This window comes from Phyllopteryx taeniolatus, chromosome 12 (genome assembly GCF_024500385.1).
Source record: "Phyllopteryx taeniolatus isolate TA_2022b chromosome 12, UOR_Ptae_1.2, whole genome shotgun sequence".
NCBI classification, from domain to species: Eukaryota; Metazoa; Chordata; class Actinopteri; order Syngnathiformes; family Syngnathidae; genus Phyllopteryx; species Phyllopteryx taeniolatus.
This window is the reverse complement of record NC_084513.1, coordinates 10115193-10132382: the sequence shown is the minus strand read 5'-3', so window position 1 is coordinate 10132382 and position 17190 is coordinate 10115193. Positions and strand designations below refer to the sequence as shown.

General features: G+C 41.6%; 2 protein-coding genes across 5 annotated transcripts in view; one reads left to right on the top strand and one right to left on the bottom strand.

The window, feature by feature from the left end:
* Nucleotides 1-12122, bottom strand: part of lrch1 (leucine-rich repeats and calponin homology (CH) domain containing 1) — a 43977-nt gene extending 31855 nt beyond the window's left edge. For all 4 annotated transcript variants that reach the window (XM_061791587.1, XM_061791589.1, XM_061791588.1 and 1 more), the window contains exon 1: nt 11752-12122. In XM_061791587.1, the coding sequence (XP_061647571.1) occupies nt 11752-11974 (223 nt within the window). In that variant the 5' untranslated portion in view covers nt 11975-12122. The remainder of the gene's footprint in view (nt 1-11751) is intronic.
* Nucleotides 12123-12591: 469 nt separating this feature from the next.
* LOC133486448 (uncharacterized) lies at nt 12592-16739 on the top strand. The gene is made up of 6 exons (XM_061791598.1): nt 12592-12831; nt 13571-13769; nt 13868-14057; nt 14606-14804; nt 16013-16058; nt 16168-16739. Exons 1-6 carry the CDS (start codon nt 12756-12758, stop codon nt 16229-16231), a joined length of 774 nt encoding a protein of 257 aa, XP_061647582.1. The 5' UTR covers nt 12592-12755; the 3' UTR covers nt 16232-16739.
* The last annotated feature ends 451 nt before the right edge of the window (nt 16740-17190 follow it).

The window sequence follows — 17190 nt, the reverse complement described above, 5'->3', positions numbered from 1 at the left end:
TGACCACAAAAAACAGTGAATTTGCTTTTGTAATAAATGTATTTAATTGCAAAGATTTGTTAAAGACATGCACACACACGCACGCCGATACACACAACCACGCGTGCACACACACACACACACACTGTATGTGACGAGCAGGGAAGTAAAATAGTCGATCACAAAAAATAATTTGCCATAAAAATACTATAGTGCTTTACCTCAAAAACACTATATGTAGTGGACGTTTACTGTAAATCCTGCAATGGTCAGTACCTATGGGCAGGGTGTAAACTTTAGCCTTGGTGTGTGTGTGTGTGGGGGGGGGGGTGAGGCAGCTGCATCCTCAGGAAAAAGGCGAGACTCCTCCCTATAATAACACACTCAACCAAAAACCCGACTCTGCACTGCACCGCCATGCTGCCATTCTTCATCACCACCATCCTCCGCCTCAAAAGGAAATGACAATGTCATTATTCAAAACAAATTTAGTTTGGGGGGATTTACTTTATTTCTCCTGATACCAAATAAGACACTTTTTTTCCACAACATTACTTTGCATCAACTTATAGGGAAAACTGTCTTTACAGTTACGGTGGTAATGGAAAGCAAAACCACAGTTGCCTGTTTATTGAACAGGACAAACAGTCAATCACACAAATACAAATGAGAGCACTTGCAAGGGGCTGCTATAGGCCATAACTCACACCCAGACAATCACACGCCGGCTAACCGGCCAACCCGAATCACTCACTAGACCACGCCTCTTAAAGGCACAAAACCAACACACAAATACTAGAGTACGTACAGTAATTACACGTTATAAAAGCCGTTTTATTTCTTACATTCACTATTGTTTTATTATGTTTAGGACCCGACAGATGGACTTTTTGAGGCAGATGCTGATTCTGATATTTGGCAGAAGAAAAATTCGACAACCGATTAATCAGCAGATTCATTTTTAAAATATATATACTGAAGAAAATAACTTATTTTTGTCGTTTAATGCTTAGAGCAGTAAAGATAAGAATAACAGGGACTGCATTTGACTGTTTTACAATACTTTGTCCCTTAGTATTTAACTTTAAAACAGAAGAGAAAAAAAGAAAATCAGGAAAAATCTGCACAAAATGGGGAATTTTTGTGTGTTTGAATGTCATTATATTTGTCTTATTCTGTAAATATAAAAACAAAATATTTGCCGATTTTTGGAACAAATTAACGGCATTTAAATTTATTTCAATGGGAAACCCTTATTTGATGTACAAAGAAATTGAATTCCAAGCTTGGTTACGGAACAAATTAAACTCTTACGTCAAGGGTACCACTACTGTAATGTGAAAATAAGGTACCTTTTGTCCATCTGGTCAAGGCTTGAACATAAACATGATCCATAATAAAGTAAGATTTTACATTTTCATAATTGCCTTCCAGCAGGCTCTTTTCTTGTTATACGCAAAACAATGTGAAAATTAGTCCAATCATGTTCTGTCTGTCTGTGTTTTCTTAGTGGGAATTAAAGTTTGGAAAAATAATCTCAAGAGCAGCAAGAAAAGTTGCTAAATACTGTGGCAAAGTTGTTGTTGACCAATACTGTCCACAAATGTGCCTGAGTAGCATCTGCACCATTTGCACAATCGACTGAGTAGTATCTGCAACATTTGCACAATCGACATTGTCCCAGATTATTGCACTGCTGGTCACTTTAAACTGCATACATTTCTTGAAGTCTCGGCGCCCTTTGCACAATGGTCATTGCACCGGACTATTGCTCTATTAGTCATTCAAACTGCTCTCAGAAATCTGCATCTTTTTGCAAAATTGTCCCAAATTTTTTTTTTAAATAAATAAAAATTGTACCGGCATGACCAGATTACTAACAACCTTTTATTGCTCAGTTTTCTCAGTGTCTTTATTTATCAAATGTATTCTCGGTATATTGAGTGTCTGTTGTCGTACTAGAGCGGCTCCAACTACCGGAGACAAATTCCTTGTGTGTTTTTGACATACTTGGCGAAATAAAGATGATTCTGATTCTGATGTCACTCACCTTGTTTTTGGACAGGTTTTGGTTAACCCCCCGGACCACGATAGACCTAGGAGGGAGCCAACTAGGGATGTCGCACAGGGCACCATTCAAGCCAGCACCGTTACTGACAGCACTGTTTATGCTTTTGTAAACTAGCTCGAATCTGTTTGCAGCCCTGTTGTTAGTGTAAGGAGTGCACATGGAAGCGCTTTGAACTGCGGATGCAGCTAAAGGGAAATGTAGTTAAATCAAATCAAATACAAATTCATGGAAGTATCCTTTCATCACCCTGTGCTACAAGTTACGACGTCAGGATCTGATGGTAAAATAAAGAAAACGGAAGAATCAACGAGAGTCAGGGATTTTACAGCTGAGTAAGCCCGTGTGGTCGCATAAACACACACGAATACATACACACACACACACTCACTCCCACATATGAAAGCACGCGCACACACATATACATGCACATACACGCTGATACACACACACGCATCTCTGTATTTTTAGAACGTGCGGTAACGTTTGAAGGCCGCACAGAGGACTTGACAGAGCAGTAGCAAACGTTGGCTACATTGTCAGTATTAAAGATACACAGTGTCGTCCTCCCATTGGTCACATGACAAAGAAACTACACACCAACACAACCCATCCAGCATGAGAGCGTTTCTGCACGCAATGCAGTTTGTGTGTGTGCATGTGAGTCTACTCGCATGAGTGGCGGTGAAAATGTGTGTCAGCACGAGTGTGTGTGTGTTTCTGTGGGGGCAGAGAATTGCATATTTGCAGTTTGTCCAATTTCTAAACATAGACTATCGTCATGAAGTCTAAATGTCTTGCGAGCACATTTGGACAGCGTCTTTGATGTTTTCAAAAATGACTCTAGCTGTGATGTGTGCCTTCCTGTTTGTCATAAAGATACTTAATCGAACACATAAGTGTGTGTGACTTTAATCTTGCCTATTAATTCAAATATTTCGATATTGAGATGAGATTAAATATGGAGGCGTCTGTTCATGTCGAACGTGTGTGTGACTGTAAACTAAACCAAACAGTATATACATCATGTCGTGTAATTTTGATGGGGTCTTTGATGTTTGACTTCAAATGTGATATAATGTTCATGTCATGAGCTGTGCCCTGCAGTTCCGTTGTTGGAGCTTGGGTGGCGCTTTGCCCCCGGCCGCATCCCAGGCCTTCTACCAGATAAAAACTCTTTTCACCAGTGCTCCCATCCTGCGACACCCTGACCCCTCCCTCCAGTTCTTGGTGGAGGCCGTCCTCTCGCAGCGGGACCCCACTTAACAGAAACCTCATTCCTGTGCCTTTTTCTGCTGTCGTCTGTCCCCTGCTGAAAGGAATTATGATGTTGTCTGGCATGTGAGGACTTTATGATGAGGTCTTTGATGGTTTCATGAGTTTAGGTAATTGTGTGTGTATCCATGGTGCATAATTGGACTTTTAATGTTTGTGACAATTAACTTGTCTATTTGTCGTTAGGAGGAGCAAGACTAAACCTGGCGTGTGAAGACATTTGAGTTGATGTTTTTAAGATGACTTCAGGTATGGAGATTTTGGCCTTCATTTTGGAAAACTTAAAGACACCCTGGCCACAGGAATTCCAAACGACCCATTTCTCGACCTATGTCCATCTGTTGCGACCTCACACACGTACGCACACACAGACACAGACACAGACACACTCACACACACTAAAGGAACATCTTTTATGCTCCAGTTGATTGATTCGCCTCCCAAGTCGCTGCAGGCTATGTTGGATGGAATGCATGTATGCTTACACAATTACAGCCTAGAGACGACAAACTTCACTGTGACACACACACACACACACAATCTATCTCACAAATACGTACACACTCACTGACTTGCACAAAAACAGACATACACATTTTCAGTCATACTATAACAAACTTGCACACAAATACTCACACATACACCTACACACACTCATACACTTTCACATGACACACAAACGGGCACTCACGCACCCTCTCGCACACAAAATACACAAATACTCTCATTCTTTTACAGACACTCTCAATCTTTCTCTCACACACTTATAAACACACTCAACACTCTTACAAACATGCACTCACACTCACAAACACTCACACTCACATACACACAATCTCTCTCACACACAAACACTCTCACATGGAAATACACACACTGACACTGTCTCATTCACATACACGGACACACACTCTCTCACACACACACCCATGAATGCAAAAAAAAAAAGTACATACACAGGCTAACACACTCACACAACACTGACACGCAAACACAGAAAAAACACTAACACACACACAGTCATACAAACAATTATCGAATCTTCCTCTCACCCCCCACACACACACTCTTGCTCTCATTACTTGCACAAAAACACATCCACAACTCTCTCACACACATGCACTCACTCTCTCTCACACACTCAAACACATCTACACACACACACAAATGTGACATAAGAGTGTCCTCACACTGTCAACAAAGTAGACGATCACTAAATAAATGATGTATTGTCACTAGCATTACGTAACAGCAATGCCTTCTTTACGGTGCTCGTTCCTCGTCCCACTTTCGTGCCTCTCAGTCAGGAGAATGTAGGACGAGGAGAAAAGAGAGAGCAAGAGAGATCGGTGGCGGCGGTCGCTACGCTGCCGCGACCGCTTCCTTTGTTCTGATTGTTGGTGGAAACGACCAGCTCGTTAACATCGTTAGCTCACTGGAGCTTGACAGCGCCACAAAAGTGTGGATGAGGTGCTGGAAAAGGAAAAAAGCGAGAAATAAATTAACAGGATTACGGATTTAGGTAGGGGGGCTCGAACTCGGAAGTCAGCAGACATGTCAAAACACACGGGTTTGCTGAAGGCTGTGTAATATGTGGGTCAGTGGGGGGGGGGGGGGGGGGTTGTTACAGTCTGTGTGTGTGTCATACAGATAGAGCAATGGTGCTAATGTCTCTAAGCTAAACCGAACCTCCACTAAATGCATATCAGCATTAAGTGTTGATGTAATCGCTCCCATGATTGCTCATAAATGTTTTGAAAATCCTGCCGCTGAAGCCAGTTTAATTTAGCAACATGAAATTTGGTAGAAATGTCAATCATTAGTAGACCCACAAACTAGTCTCAAGAAGCCATGCCTGAAACTACACAGTAAGTCTGCCATTTTGATGTGAAGTGGACATTTTATGTTTTGTTTTTTTAAGCCATTTCCAGGGGTCCTTCAACTTTTTTGAAAGGTAAGCCCCAGAATCCAATTCAACTAAGCAACTTGTAATTTGGTAGACATGTCTATCATGAGTAGACCCACAATAAAGTCTTCCATTTTAAGGTCAAATTAGTCATTTACAGAGGTTCTTCAAAGTCTAACTTGTCCGAGAGATTTAGTCCGATTGCTACCAAATTTGAAACATATACACCAGCCAGATGGACAACGCTAAATTGGAAAGAAATTGAGATTTTGTCATTGTAATTTTTGAAATTTTGTTTGACTCATTTGTTTCATTTAAGGGTAATATTGGCTTTCCAGGGGTCCTTCAAAGACAAAGTCCACCCAATACAAGACACAATTGGGTCAAAAGTTGAACTGCGACTTAAAAAGCTTCCCCTCGACACGTTTCATTTGATTTAACTGAAAGCCAGTCGTGCGTGTGCGAGCGTGTGATAATGCTCATTTATGTACGCCGCCGTGAGCTTCACGGCGTATTACGATAAGCCTGAAGTGATGCACTATGGAGAGAGGCTGAATGTGACTGTGTGTGTGTGTCACAGTATGTGTGAGTGTGTGGTTGATTTTGGCCTACATTTGGTGAAGGGGGTGGTGGGAAGGGTGGGGTGATTGCTCCAGTTTATTTACTGAAAAGGATTTGGCGTCTGTCAGATTGGGAGACACCGCAAAGTCAGAGACGACGTTTTCACACTTTCAGGCTCTAACACAAAATCCTCAAGCAACTGAGCATCTTTGTTTTGGTTTGGAAGGTCTAATGAGATGCATTTCAGGCATCCAAAAATAGATAGCAACGCTCCCATTTGATTGACACTCTCAGTATTATTATTATGATTCATTTTATTATGCCCCCCCCCACCCCACCCCCCAACCCCCTCACACACACACACTTTTAAACAGTTCCAAGTTGTCAATGAAGCATTTTTGGCCACAAATATGTAAAGAGGAAGTATTTGAAACTAGATTTTAAAAAAATAAAAATACTAATAAGCAGTCAAAGAAATTTTGTGGCTAATCTTTAACATATCAAAGACTCTACTCACCACCAAAACTCCATCACTCTACTATTTATTATATCATTGCTGTCGGGAGGAATCCTCGCATCTCCAAAATGAATAGTTTTCAGGAAATCAAAAAAATATGATATGGGGCTGGACCAACGAATCGATAAAAATCGATAATTAAAAGTGCTGGCAGCGAATTTTAATATCTTTTTGTAGTTTCGCGTAATTATTACGTCAGTCGCCCATGCCATTGCTGCATAGCACACAAGAGCAACGGACCCATGGGCTGCTCTCGTGGGTATTGACATATTTGCGTCTCTAAACCAATAATTACGCTGAATTTGGATGATGTCAGCAATACTGGTTTATGATATTCCTGATTAACTAATCACAATCAAGTCATGACGATTTCAATGCGTGCAGTGACGACAGGGCAGACTAAAGAGAAATCATGGCGGCCTGTATTCCAACAGGCAAATATAAGTGTTCATTTTGGATCAGAAATACATATTTATACTCATGCTAGCCAAACAAACTTGCTCTCAGTATAATTTTAAGAGTTACAAGTGACAATTTCCTAAATTGTTTTGAAACTATATCACGGAATTATGAATTTAGAGGATTTTTTTTCAAAGTACGTGTGCCACCCAGTGGACATCTGTGGAAACACAATGTAGCCCAGCACTCAGCTGTTTATTGTTAGTACTAGACTTTACACCGATTTTATCGGCCTGATTGGTATCGGCCGATAATTAGCATTTTATGCTGATCGGCTGATTAAATGTCATAATTTGCCGATCCGATCTCCGCAAAAGACATTGACTCCGCGTCGCCATCGTATTCCGTATATTTGAATCCAAAAGTTAGTTTATTTTTAAGTTTAACAACAACCTTTCTCAACGTATAATTGCAAGGCATTACAAAAAGCCTTTAACACTTCACAAAAGCAAAAACCTGGTAACATCACGCACGCACTTACCTTCATGGATGACCGGTTCCTTCTGCACCGAAGCATTACAGCGATCCATTTTTAACAAAACAGGCTTCCTCAAATACATATAAATACTAGGCCTGTTCATGAATCGGTGGTGACTTGCATTGGCATCCGAGTCCGCCGAAAAAACCGAATGCTGAAGCAGAATTTTTTTAATCAGATTCGAATCACAATGAATCAAAGAATAATATACAACTTACTTTATTCTTACAAGAGCTACAACTGCTGCCATGCCGCATTTACTTCCAAAAATACTCAATATTTCATCATTCTTTACCTTTGTGGCCGACACCTTTGGGGTTATTGCGTGCTATTTCTGCGCTTGTACGCAGTTGTATCTAAGTCCTACACCGAGATCTCTGCAGAAGGAGGCGTGCAATAGCCTAGCCCAAGGAGCTGTACGGATATTCATGTCTGCGCCGCAAATGAAGCCAAAAGGGCTCCATCGCCGATGGGGACGGCGACCTCGGCAGAATGAATGATGACGAGAGCTAGCTAGGTAGTCAGTCGACCGGCTAGAGAGGAGGCAGCTGGTCAGAAGGCAGCAAGGATTTACGGCACTGACACGCCCAAAACCAACCGGTGTTACACCTTTGACCATGGTACAGTGAGGGATCCTGATTAAAGTAAGCCATTTTAAACTGAAAAGAAAAACTTTTCCAGAGGGAGAAGCGGCAGCCAAAACCCTTTCTGGTTCAATTTATAGTTTTCAGATGTTGAAATTTGATTTTTCATCTGTTGGGCCATCATTTTGGAATAGTACAAGGAGTAAAGATTCAATTCTGTCATTTGTTACTCTGAACACAAATAGTAGAATGCGAGTGCGAGCCCTAAAAAATACATCTAAAAAACATCATGACTTTCAAACTTGAGGCAACGTAGTGGTGCTCCCACTGAGTGAGGGAAGAGGCGGAGTTAATATATTTTTTTTCAAACTATTTTCAACACTTTCAATTGTGTAATAATGGATAAAAGTAACAGATGACGTGGAGACAGACCAATAGTATCGTTTTGTGAAAAAATATGAAATAGAATTTATTTGGATGACAGTGCTAAAACTCTAATCACCCAGCACTCTACTATTTAATAGATGAAAACAATTTATTTTTTGTTGGTTTGTTTTTAAATAAATAATAATAATCATCATTTAAGTAATTTACCTGGTGTTTAAAGGGTTAAAAATCATGTAAATTACTGAATATTTATTTTAATCATGGCTGAAATTGATTTAAGGAATTCAAGCAAAAACAAAACAATTCTCAAAAAATATTGATATTGAAATATTGACATGAAGTACAGATTTGGTACGTGTACATTTTGATAACATACCCAATACTGTTATAACCACCAAAGCCCCTTCACATATTTTGGTTTGCTTTCTGAACCAAAAAATGATATAAGCCAAATGCCAGCTCTTGTGTTGTTATACGGCATATTTTGATCGATCTCAAGTCTTTTGGACTTTTGTAGGTTTTTGATTTTCTTTCCAATTTGTCTTCTTGCCGTTTATGCTGTGTGAAACTGTTGGACTTTTACTGGTGGGGTGGCGCACCAGTCGTTGGCTTCCAGCAGAGGAAAGGATGGCCTCCAGAAAACAATGAGCTGGGGTGCGGCCACTTCCTGTCTCTTCGGGGTTAGCTTCTTGCGAGTGAGCTAACTATTGAGCTAGCGTGTCTCCCTGTCCAAAGATTTTCTGGTCAGACCAGTTCTAAGCAGGTCCACAATCGGTCTGCACGATATTGGAAAAAAATGACATTGCCATTTTCTTTAACCATGTGACATATATTGCAATGTTAAAAAATAGATAACATACATGTAACGTGAACACTAGCACACATTCCTCTTTTCTAGAAACACTATACTCAGTAGGGCACAAATGTATACAGAGTCATTCGTATGAAGTCTACTTGTATTTAAATGCACTCTAGTATTGCGGAATAGTCCAGCCAGACATAAAGATACAAAAAAAAGTTTCATCCCCAGTTATCCTGTAGTCATTAGCACATTCCTAACATTATTCATTTGTTTTTAATCAATCTGTTATTTTACACCTATAAAAAAGGTTAAAAAAAAAAAAAAAAAGGAAAACACATTGTTGTGTACACCAGAAGTTTGTCCCTTCAATAATGCCATGGCTCTACCTGCATCTCCTCCCCCTAAATGTAATCTCTTGGAACATGCGTTTGTACATTACATTCTGAAGAGAGATACAGTAAATGCAGGCGTATAATTGTTTTGCGTGTCCTCATTAACAGTTATCAAACAAGAAAAGTATATAACAGTCTAGGCTCCTCTGTGTGTGTTGTTTGATGGGTTATAATTTACTGAAACATTGGCGTTAATCTTATTAGCATGTCAAACCAGGTCCCTATGTTGGTCCCTTATTAATATTACAGTTGATTGACTGCATACAGTATCAATACACCAACATTGCACAGGACCCTGCGACTATTGCGCAGAGGTACATTGCGATAACGATGCCCCAACGATATATTGTGCAGCCCTCGTCCATACCATACACTGCTGGCCTCATTTTTTGAGGATTTACAACCAGAAACGACAAAAATAAACACACACGCTAACGTTAGCTAACCTGTTGCTTTGCATTAGCACCACTGCATTGTTCCGCCCCCCAGTCTCCACTTTGCTGCTGTTACACTCCACAGTCCCTGCTTTTCTGCAATCTCATATAGCAGGGTCCCCTTTGCTTCATTATGCTCCACAATCTCTTCTTTCCTGCAGTATTACACTCCACACTTTGCTTCATTAGGCAGTCTCGTCTCCACTAAACTATGCTGCTACAGTGGACCTCTGCTATACACGGGGAATAGGGACCGGGCCAGACTGCAAATGGCAAGAATCCGCGGATAATTGACTCCTATTATAAAAGCATTACTATTCCCCCCCAAGATTCTTGAACAAGCATTTTCGGGGTTGGTTCCCCCCCAAAAAAGAAAAAACAAAAAAGAAAAAATTTAAATTGTGTGTGAGAATCCGCAGGGGTCCACTGTATTCCTCTCCACAGTCTCCACTTTTCTATATATCTATATATTTAATATTATACTACAACGTTCACAGTGCTTCATCATGCTCCACTGTGTCCACTTCACTGATTGTACGCCAGTCTGCATTTTGGCTCATTAGACTCCACAGTCTCCACTACTGCAGTATTACACTTCACAGCATGGGTCACCAACATTGTCCTGTTCTAAAAATAGCTCACTAGAGATGGGACATTGTGACTGATTTCCTAGGAATGTTATAGAGGTGGTCATTTGAAAAGGTAAACATGTGGAGAGATTTATAGAAATAAAGTGTTGCAAATTGATATTTATATGTTTTGGGGGCTTCACTAGCTAATATTTTCTAGAATCAATTATTCTGTCAATTATTCCATCAATTCAGTGAATAATGAGATAAATATTTTGTAATAAAGTTTATTGCAAAATGTTTTTTCCCCCCCGATTCTGTTTATTAACTATTATTGCTGTTTATTTGGTAATGTTTGATGATTTAACAAAACCAAATAAATGATCAATAAAGCAATATCAGACGAGAGAGAGGGAGAGAAAGATGTTGTACTCACCAATGTGTTTGAAACTGAGAACCAGTTTGGGTACTGATTAATGCAAAAGGGTTACTAGTTTGAGATACACTTCTGAGGCTTGTTCATGTTCAACTACATGTCAATTACAGGTTATTTATACCATTAATATTTTTCCCATTAATTGATTATGACTCAGTTATTGGTTTGGCCTGTGAAATCTAACAACATTTGCAAAGACTGTGGCCATTGTTTTCCAAAGTTTAAAGCAAATGTTTACAAAAGTCTTATTTTGATTCAACATGACAGAGAATCAGTAAGCGTTCATGAAGGTCTTCAGGAATAAATCAGAGTATATTTAATGTTGAGAGGCTGAAATCAGAGGATTTGGACAATTTTAAGTTAAAGCGTGACTCTCAACGATTAATCAATTATCAAGAGTTGTTGATTAAGTCAATTGATTAATTGTGACACATCTGTTTCATACCTTGTTAAATCATTGCTCTTTATTGTAAGAAATCAATAACACGATCGCTGTCTTTATATTAATGAAGGATATTAATTATGAATAATTACCGGTAAGGTAATTTAACCAAATGTGTTACTTCAGATGTTTCAAAGTTAATTATTAACCAAGAAGTCGCTCTCCGTTTCAAAAAGGTTGCTGAGCCGAGCTCCACAGCGTCCACTTTGCTGTAGTATCATCGACAAAAGCCTCCAATTCGCTTTATTCCATGCCGCAGTATCAGTGGATGCGTGCTTACGCGTTCGAGCCCGGCGCGTCTTTGTGACGACACAGACCTCCCGGGTTGACAGCACGCGCGCCCCCGTGGATGTTGACAAGCCTTCGCCGAGTCACAGACAGGAAGCGACGAGGGGGGGCAATTCCATGGGAACGGCGCCCACACCATACCGATACACACCCCCCACGCCCACGCTTCCTTACCTGCCTCCACCGTGTCACTCAGGTCGTGACCGGCGGCCGTCCGTGGGAAATCCTTGAGTTTACGGGCGCTGAGGTTGAGCGAGCCGCTGAGGGTCGCCTCCTCCAGCGTCCGTTCCAAGCCGCGGTTGTTGGGCGGCGAGGGCGCGCCGTTGCTAAGATTTTGGCCAGGCGGCGGCGACGCGAGGGGCGCAGGGCGGGCCGACTCCGGTCCTTGCGTCGCCATGGTGGTGATGCTGCTGCTGCTGCTGCTGCTGCTGCTTCGCCGTCGCCGTCGGTGGCGCTCCGCCTCTCGTCCGCTTCCTGCCGCGTCGATGCTGCGCGAGCGGCATCAAACTACACCACAAAGACAACAACAACTACACGACACTTCCGCTCGGACCCCTTTCAAAATACAACTTCCGGAAGTGCCTATTCAAGGCACACGTACTGTACTTTGAAAATGTGTGTATTGCATTGACGTGGAAAGGAGGGCCGAAGCTTGGTCAACAACGACACCTAGCGGATAACAGTGGCGTCACGTAGTCGGTGGGCGAATGTGTGCGTTTTTGCAGATTTTTGAAAACAAGGCCTAAACACGTGTGTGCGCGTGTGTGCGTTCAGAGAGAGAGGGATAGTGATAGAGAGAATGTGTGTTTGTGTGTGTGACTGAGAGCGTGTCTGAACACTTCACTCTCCCTGAGTTGTCCTGTCACAATACATTTTCTTTTCACATTCCGTGGTTTGCGTTACACTTTTGCCAGTATCCCTTCTGTGGTGACATCACACAAAAAAGGCAAAGAAAAAGCCACATGCTACAAATATTCATTACTTCTATCCTGTGCAGAAAGACTGGGACGAGAAGTACAACCTGCCAGTGAATACAAGAAGTGCGCTTTACATCCTGCACATTGCTGACATGTGAGTTGACAACAAAGGAAGTTGCACGACACAACTCAGTGTAGTCGTTGACGTGATTGACAGACAAAGCGGGACAAAGAAGTGTCACAGCAGCATTTGGAAGGATCATGTCCTCCAGAACTCACCGATGCAAACATGTCAGCTGGTGCGTGGACTCTCCACTTCCTGTAACTGCCACACCAGGTAACTTCTGCTTTACGTGACCACCTGGCCAATACACTTGTAGGTGCGAAAACGGGCACAAACTTGATTATATACTAGCCGAGCGCACCCGGGATTGCGTCTGCCAAACTTGAGAAATTGCCATGCCATTCATTTTTGCACCTTCTAGGACGAGTAGACGTAAGTAGATTAATTGAGCCACTAAGAACGAGACTCCATTTTTGTCTAAAGGTTTAGTTCCCATTTTGACATATAGAGGGAACTCTAAAATTGCACTCAGCAGTTCCCCCGATTCTTCAGTGCAACACTGGGCCAACTCTCATTTCCTAGATGAACCCAGGCTTCACCTCCTGCAAAAACATCCCAGAAAGTGAGGTTCAGAGATTGTTAAAAGACTCTGAAAGTAAGTAGCGCTTTAGCTTGGGTGCCAGTGCATCTGCAGTTTGTTCCATTCCATTCAGGAGCGAGTCACAGATAGGAGTCAGGAGTAAAAACAAGATTTTGCCTTGGGGCAAGTGTTTTACTACCCCACCATTTCCATCTAAATTTTGTTTAATCGTGTCCTACAATATTTTGCCTAACAGTTGCAATTTTGTGAATTGGGGGGGTGAATAAAACATATGATGATGTTTGTTGTCATTTCCCATCAACTTTTGCCTAGCAGTGGAGATTTTGCATACAGAGCAAATGTTGCACTGGCCCACCAGATCCAGCAGATTTTCTTTGAATCATGTTCTAAAACATTTTACACAAATATCAGATCCTCGCCCAAACAACGGGATTGTGACCCGAGTTCACGTGTCACCACCACAAGCCTGTGGAAGAGCACCTGATGAGGAGGATTTGGAAAAGCAGTCCACGGACCAATTTAGTTTCGATCCACAAAATGCTGGTCTTCGCCGGAGCAGCCCGGTCATCTCCAGACGCTGCAGACACATCTCCTGCGGGGGTGCCGCCCTGTACGTGGACCTCTAAAACTTGGCTATGTGATTCGTAGAACAGTCACTCAGAATTAGAATCAGAGTCAAGGTCTAACTTAACTTTGGTCTTATTTAAGGTCCGAGGACCCTTCCGGCCCCATGGGAGGCACCTGCTCCAACCACATGGGCCTCACAAAAAGGGGCTGTCCCTGTCTGAGATTGGGCACCAGGTTGCACCTTGCTGTTGGCAGCAAGTTCCGATTGGCTGAGAAGAAGCACATGGGGCGGGGCATGGGTCACTGCAGTGCCCAATGGGAGATGGAAAAGGTTACTCATGAATATTGATGAACTATTTCAACCTTAATCCCCAGGATATGGGGGTTAAGGTTAGGTTTTGGGGTTAGGGTTAATGTTAAGAGTTAGGATTCGGTTTACAGTTAGACATTAGGGTAAGGTTATTGTGATTAGTGGGAGGAGTACTTGTTATGTTGAAGGGTTTGGGGTCAAGATTTAATGGCTAGAGTTAGGATTAGGTTTTTACAGTTATGAGTTAAAGGCCTCTTTATACTCCCGCGCTCACGCGGCCGACAACGCTCGCATTGCATCATGTGACCGACTCACTGGGGGTTTATGGTTTACGATAAGAATTTTGTTTAGGGTTAGTGTAATATTTTTGGGATTAAAGGTTACGTTAGGATTTTAGGCGTTCAGGTTTAGGTTTGTGATCAGGGTTTGGGATTTTTAGCATTGCTGCTGCTTGCTCTCCCTCCTGTCCTGCCCTTTATTGTATATATATATATATATATATATATATATATATATATATGCTGTATATTTTCAGGATTAATGTTTTAACTGTAGCTGCAACTGTCCAGGAAAATGCTCACCTGCTGATGGTGGACTTGGTGCTGGAGATGCTGGAAGTCCTCCAGTGGACTCTGACCAAAACAAAAAGGACGTCGCCAAGGCCCGGACATCCAAGTAGCAAACGACGACAACACCACCAAGATGAGGAGGAGACTGTGGACGACCACAAATGCACACAAATCTACTCTGAGGTCACACAGTTGGCAGGTCAAACACTTTGTACACTTGACTGCTTCAAACCCTACTTTAAAACAGCAGTAATCTAGTCTAAAAAAACAAACAAACATTGTTTAAAACCTAACCCTTGCTTAAAACCCAAATTTTAAACCTTAACCCTGGCTTGAACAACTACTTTAAAACCTTAACCATGTCTTGAAACCTAATGAAACTATAACATGGTCGCGAAAATCTTTTTTGAAACCTTAACCTAGGCCTGAAAACCTACCCTGAAACTTTAATCATATTTTGAAATCTTAACCCAAGCTTGAAACCCTAATCCTGCCTGGGAAACCTAACCCTGGCTTGAACCCTAATTTGAACACTAACCTTGTCTTAAAACCCTCATTTGAAACCTTAACCCTAGTTTGAAACCCTATCCTTGTCTTGAAATCCTAATTTGAAACCCTAACTCTGTTTTGAAGCCCTAGTTTGAAATTCCACCCTTGTCTTGAAACCCTGATTTGAACCCATAATCCTGTTTTGAAACCCTCACCTTTTCTTGAAACCCTCATTTGAAACCCTATTCCTAGTTTGAAACCCTTATGATGTATTGAAACCCTAAGCCTGCTTTGGAATCCTAGTTTGAAACCCTAACCATGTTTGAAACCCTAATTTGTAACCTTAGCCCTGTTTTGAAAAACCCAATTTGAAACCCCAACCCTGTTCTGAAAGCCTAGCCATGTTTTTCAATTCTAATTTGAAACCCTAGCCCTGTTATGAATCACTAGTTTGAAATCGGCAGCACGGTGGACGACTGGTTAGAGCGTCAGCCTCACAGTTCTGAGGTGCGGGGTTCAATCCCCGTCCCCGCCTGTGTGGAGTTTGCATGTTCTCCCCGTGCCTGCGTGGGTTTTCTCCGGGCACTCCGGTTTCCTCCCACATCCCAAAAACATGCATTAATTGGAGACTCTAAATTGCCCGTAGGCATGACTGTGAGTGCGAATGGTTGTTTGTTTGTATATGCCCTGCGATTGGCAACCAGTTCAGGGTGTACCCCGCCTCCTGCCCGATGACAGCTGGGATAGGCTCCAGCACGCCCGCGACCCTAGTGAGGAGAAGTGGCTCAGAAAATGGATGGATGGATGGATAGTTTGAAATCCTAACCATGTATTGAAACCCTAATTGAAAATCCTAACCCTGTTGCAAATCCCTATTTTGAAACCCTAACCCTTTCTTGCTTGTTTGTTTGATTTCAGGCAGTGATGGTGAGGCTCACTCCTCGTGTTTCTCTCCACTCTGGAAGTAAGACAAACACAAACAAACCTTTACAATCATTTGGTCATAATCATACCCTGTTTTTGTAATTAATACAGAGCTTAGTGTCTTTTTTTTTTTTTTGTATTTAATGCAGAGCTGAGTGCCTTGCCCGACAGCTGATACTGGACTTTGGGAGGAGGTGCTTTCCCTCCCAATAGCCTCCACTGTGACGCAGGAGGGGTTTGATGTCATGGCTCATTGCAAAAATGGGAAGCATACAATTGTCCAAGACTAAGTGGTCCCAAATTGAGGCCATCAGTGAATTTTCACAACTTTTTATTTACCGCTTTCAGAATCTGAATCAGAATCATCTTTATTTGCCAAGTATGTCAAAAACACACAAGGAATTTGTCTCCGGTAGTTGGAGCTGCTCTAGTACGACAACAGAATCGTAGAACACTTTTGAGACATAAAAACAGTCACTGAGCAATAAAAGGTTACCAGTAATGTGGTAATGCCGGGACAATTGTATTTATTTATTTTATTTTTACACTTGTGCAAATTGATGCCGAGTCAAAAAATGTATGCAGTTTAAAGTTACTAGTAGTGCGATAATCTGGGACAATGTCAATTGTGCAAATGGTGCAGACGCTACTCAAGCACATGAGGGCCCAGTATTGTTCAACAAGAGATATAGTTGTTGTGCAGCAAGGCGAGACTGGAGTGGACCGCAACTCGGCTTTATATATATATATATATATATATATATATATATATATATATTTGTCATTGTTGGAAAAGAAAAGCCCAGATTTAGCACTGGTTTCCCTGCAGTTCTCAACTCTTCCACCAGATGTCAGCAAAGACCTACGTTTATGTCCACAGACGATTGTGTTGAAAGATGTTTGTTCAAGTCTTGCAGCTCCAATAGTACCCAGTGCGCCACTGTAAGATATTTATTACAAATGAATATTACTTGGTTGTAAATTTGCAGCATGAAGGAAACCTCTCACACAGCATTACAGCTGCTTTGAAAACGTTTATGTAATTTTTCCTTGTATTAAATTGCAAAATGAAGAAGGGGTCACAAATATGGTCAAATGTGTCAGTTACTCGCCTGGTTGGATTTAGCATTTTATTTGTAGCCTATCCTCTGTTATTTGCTGAAAACTCACCT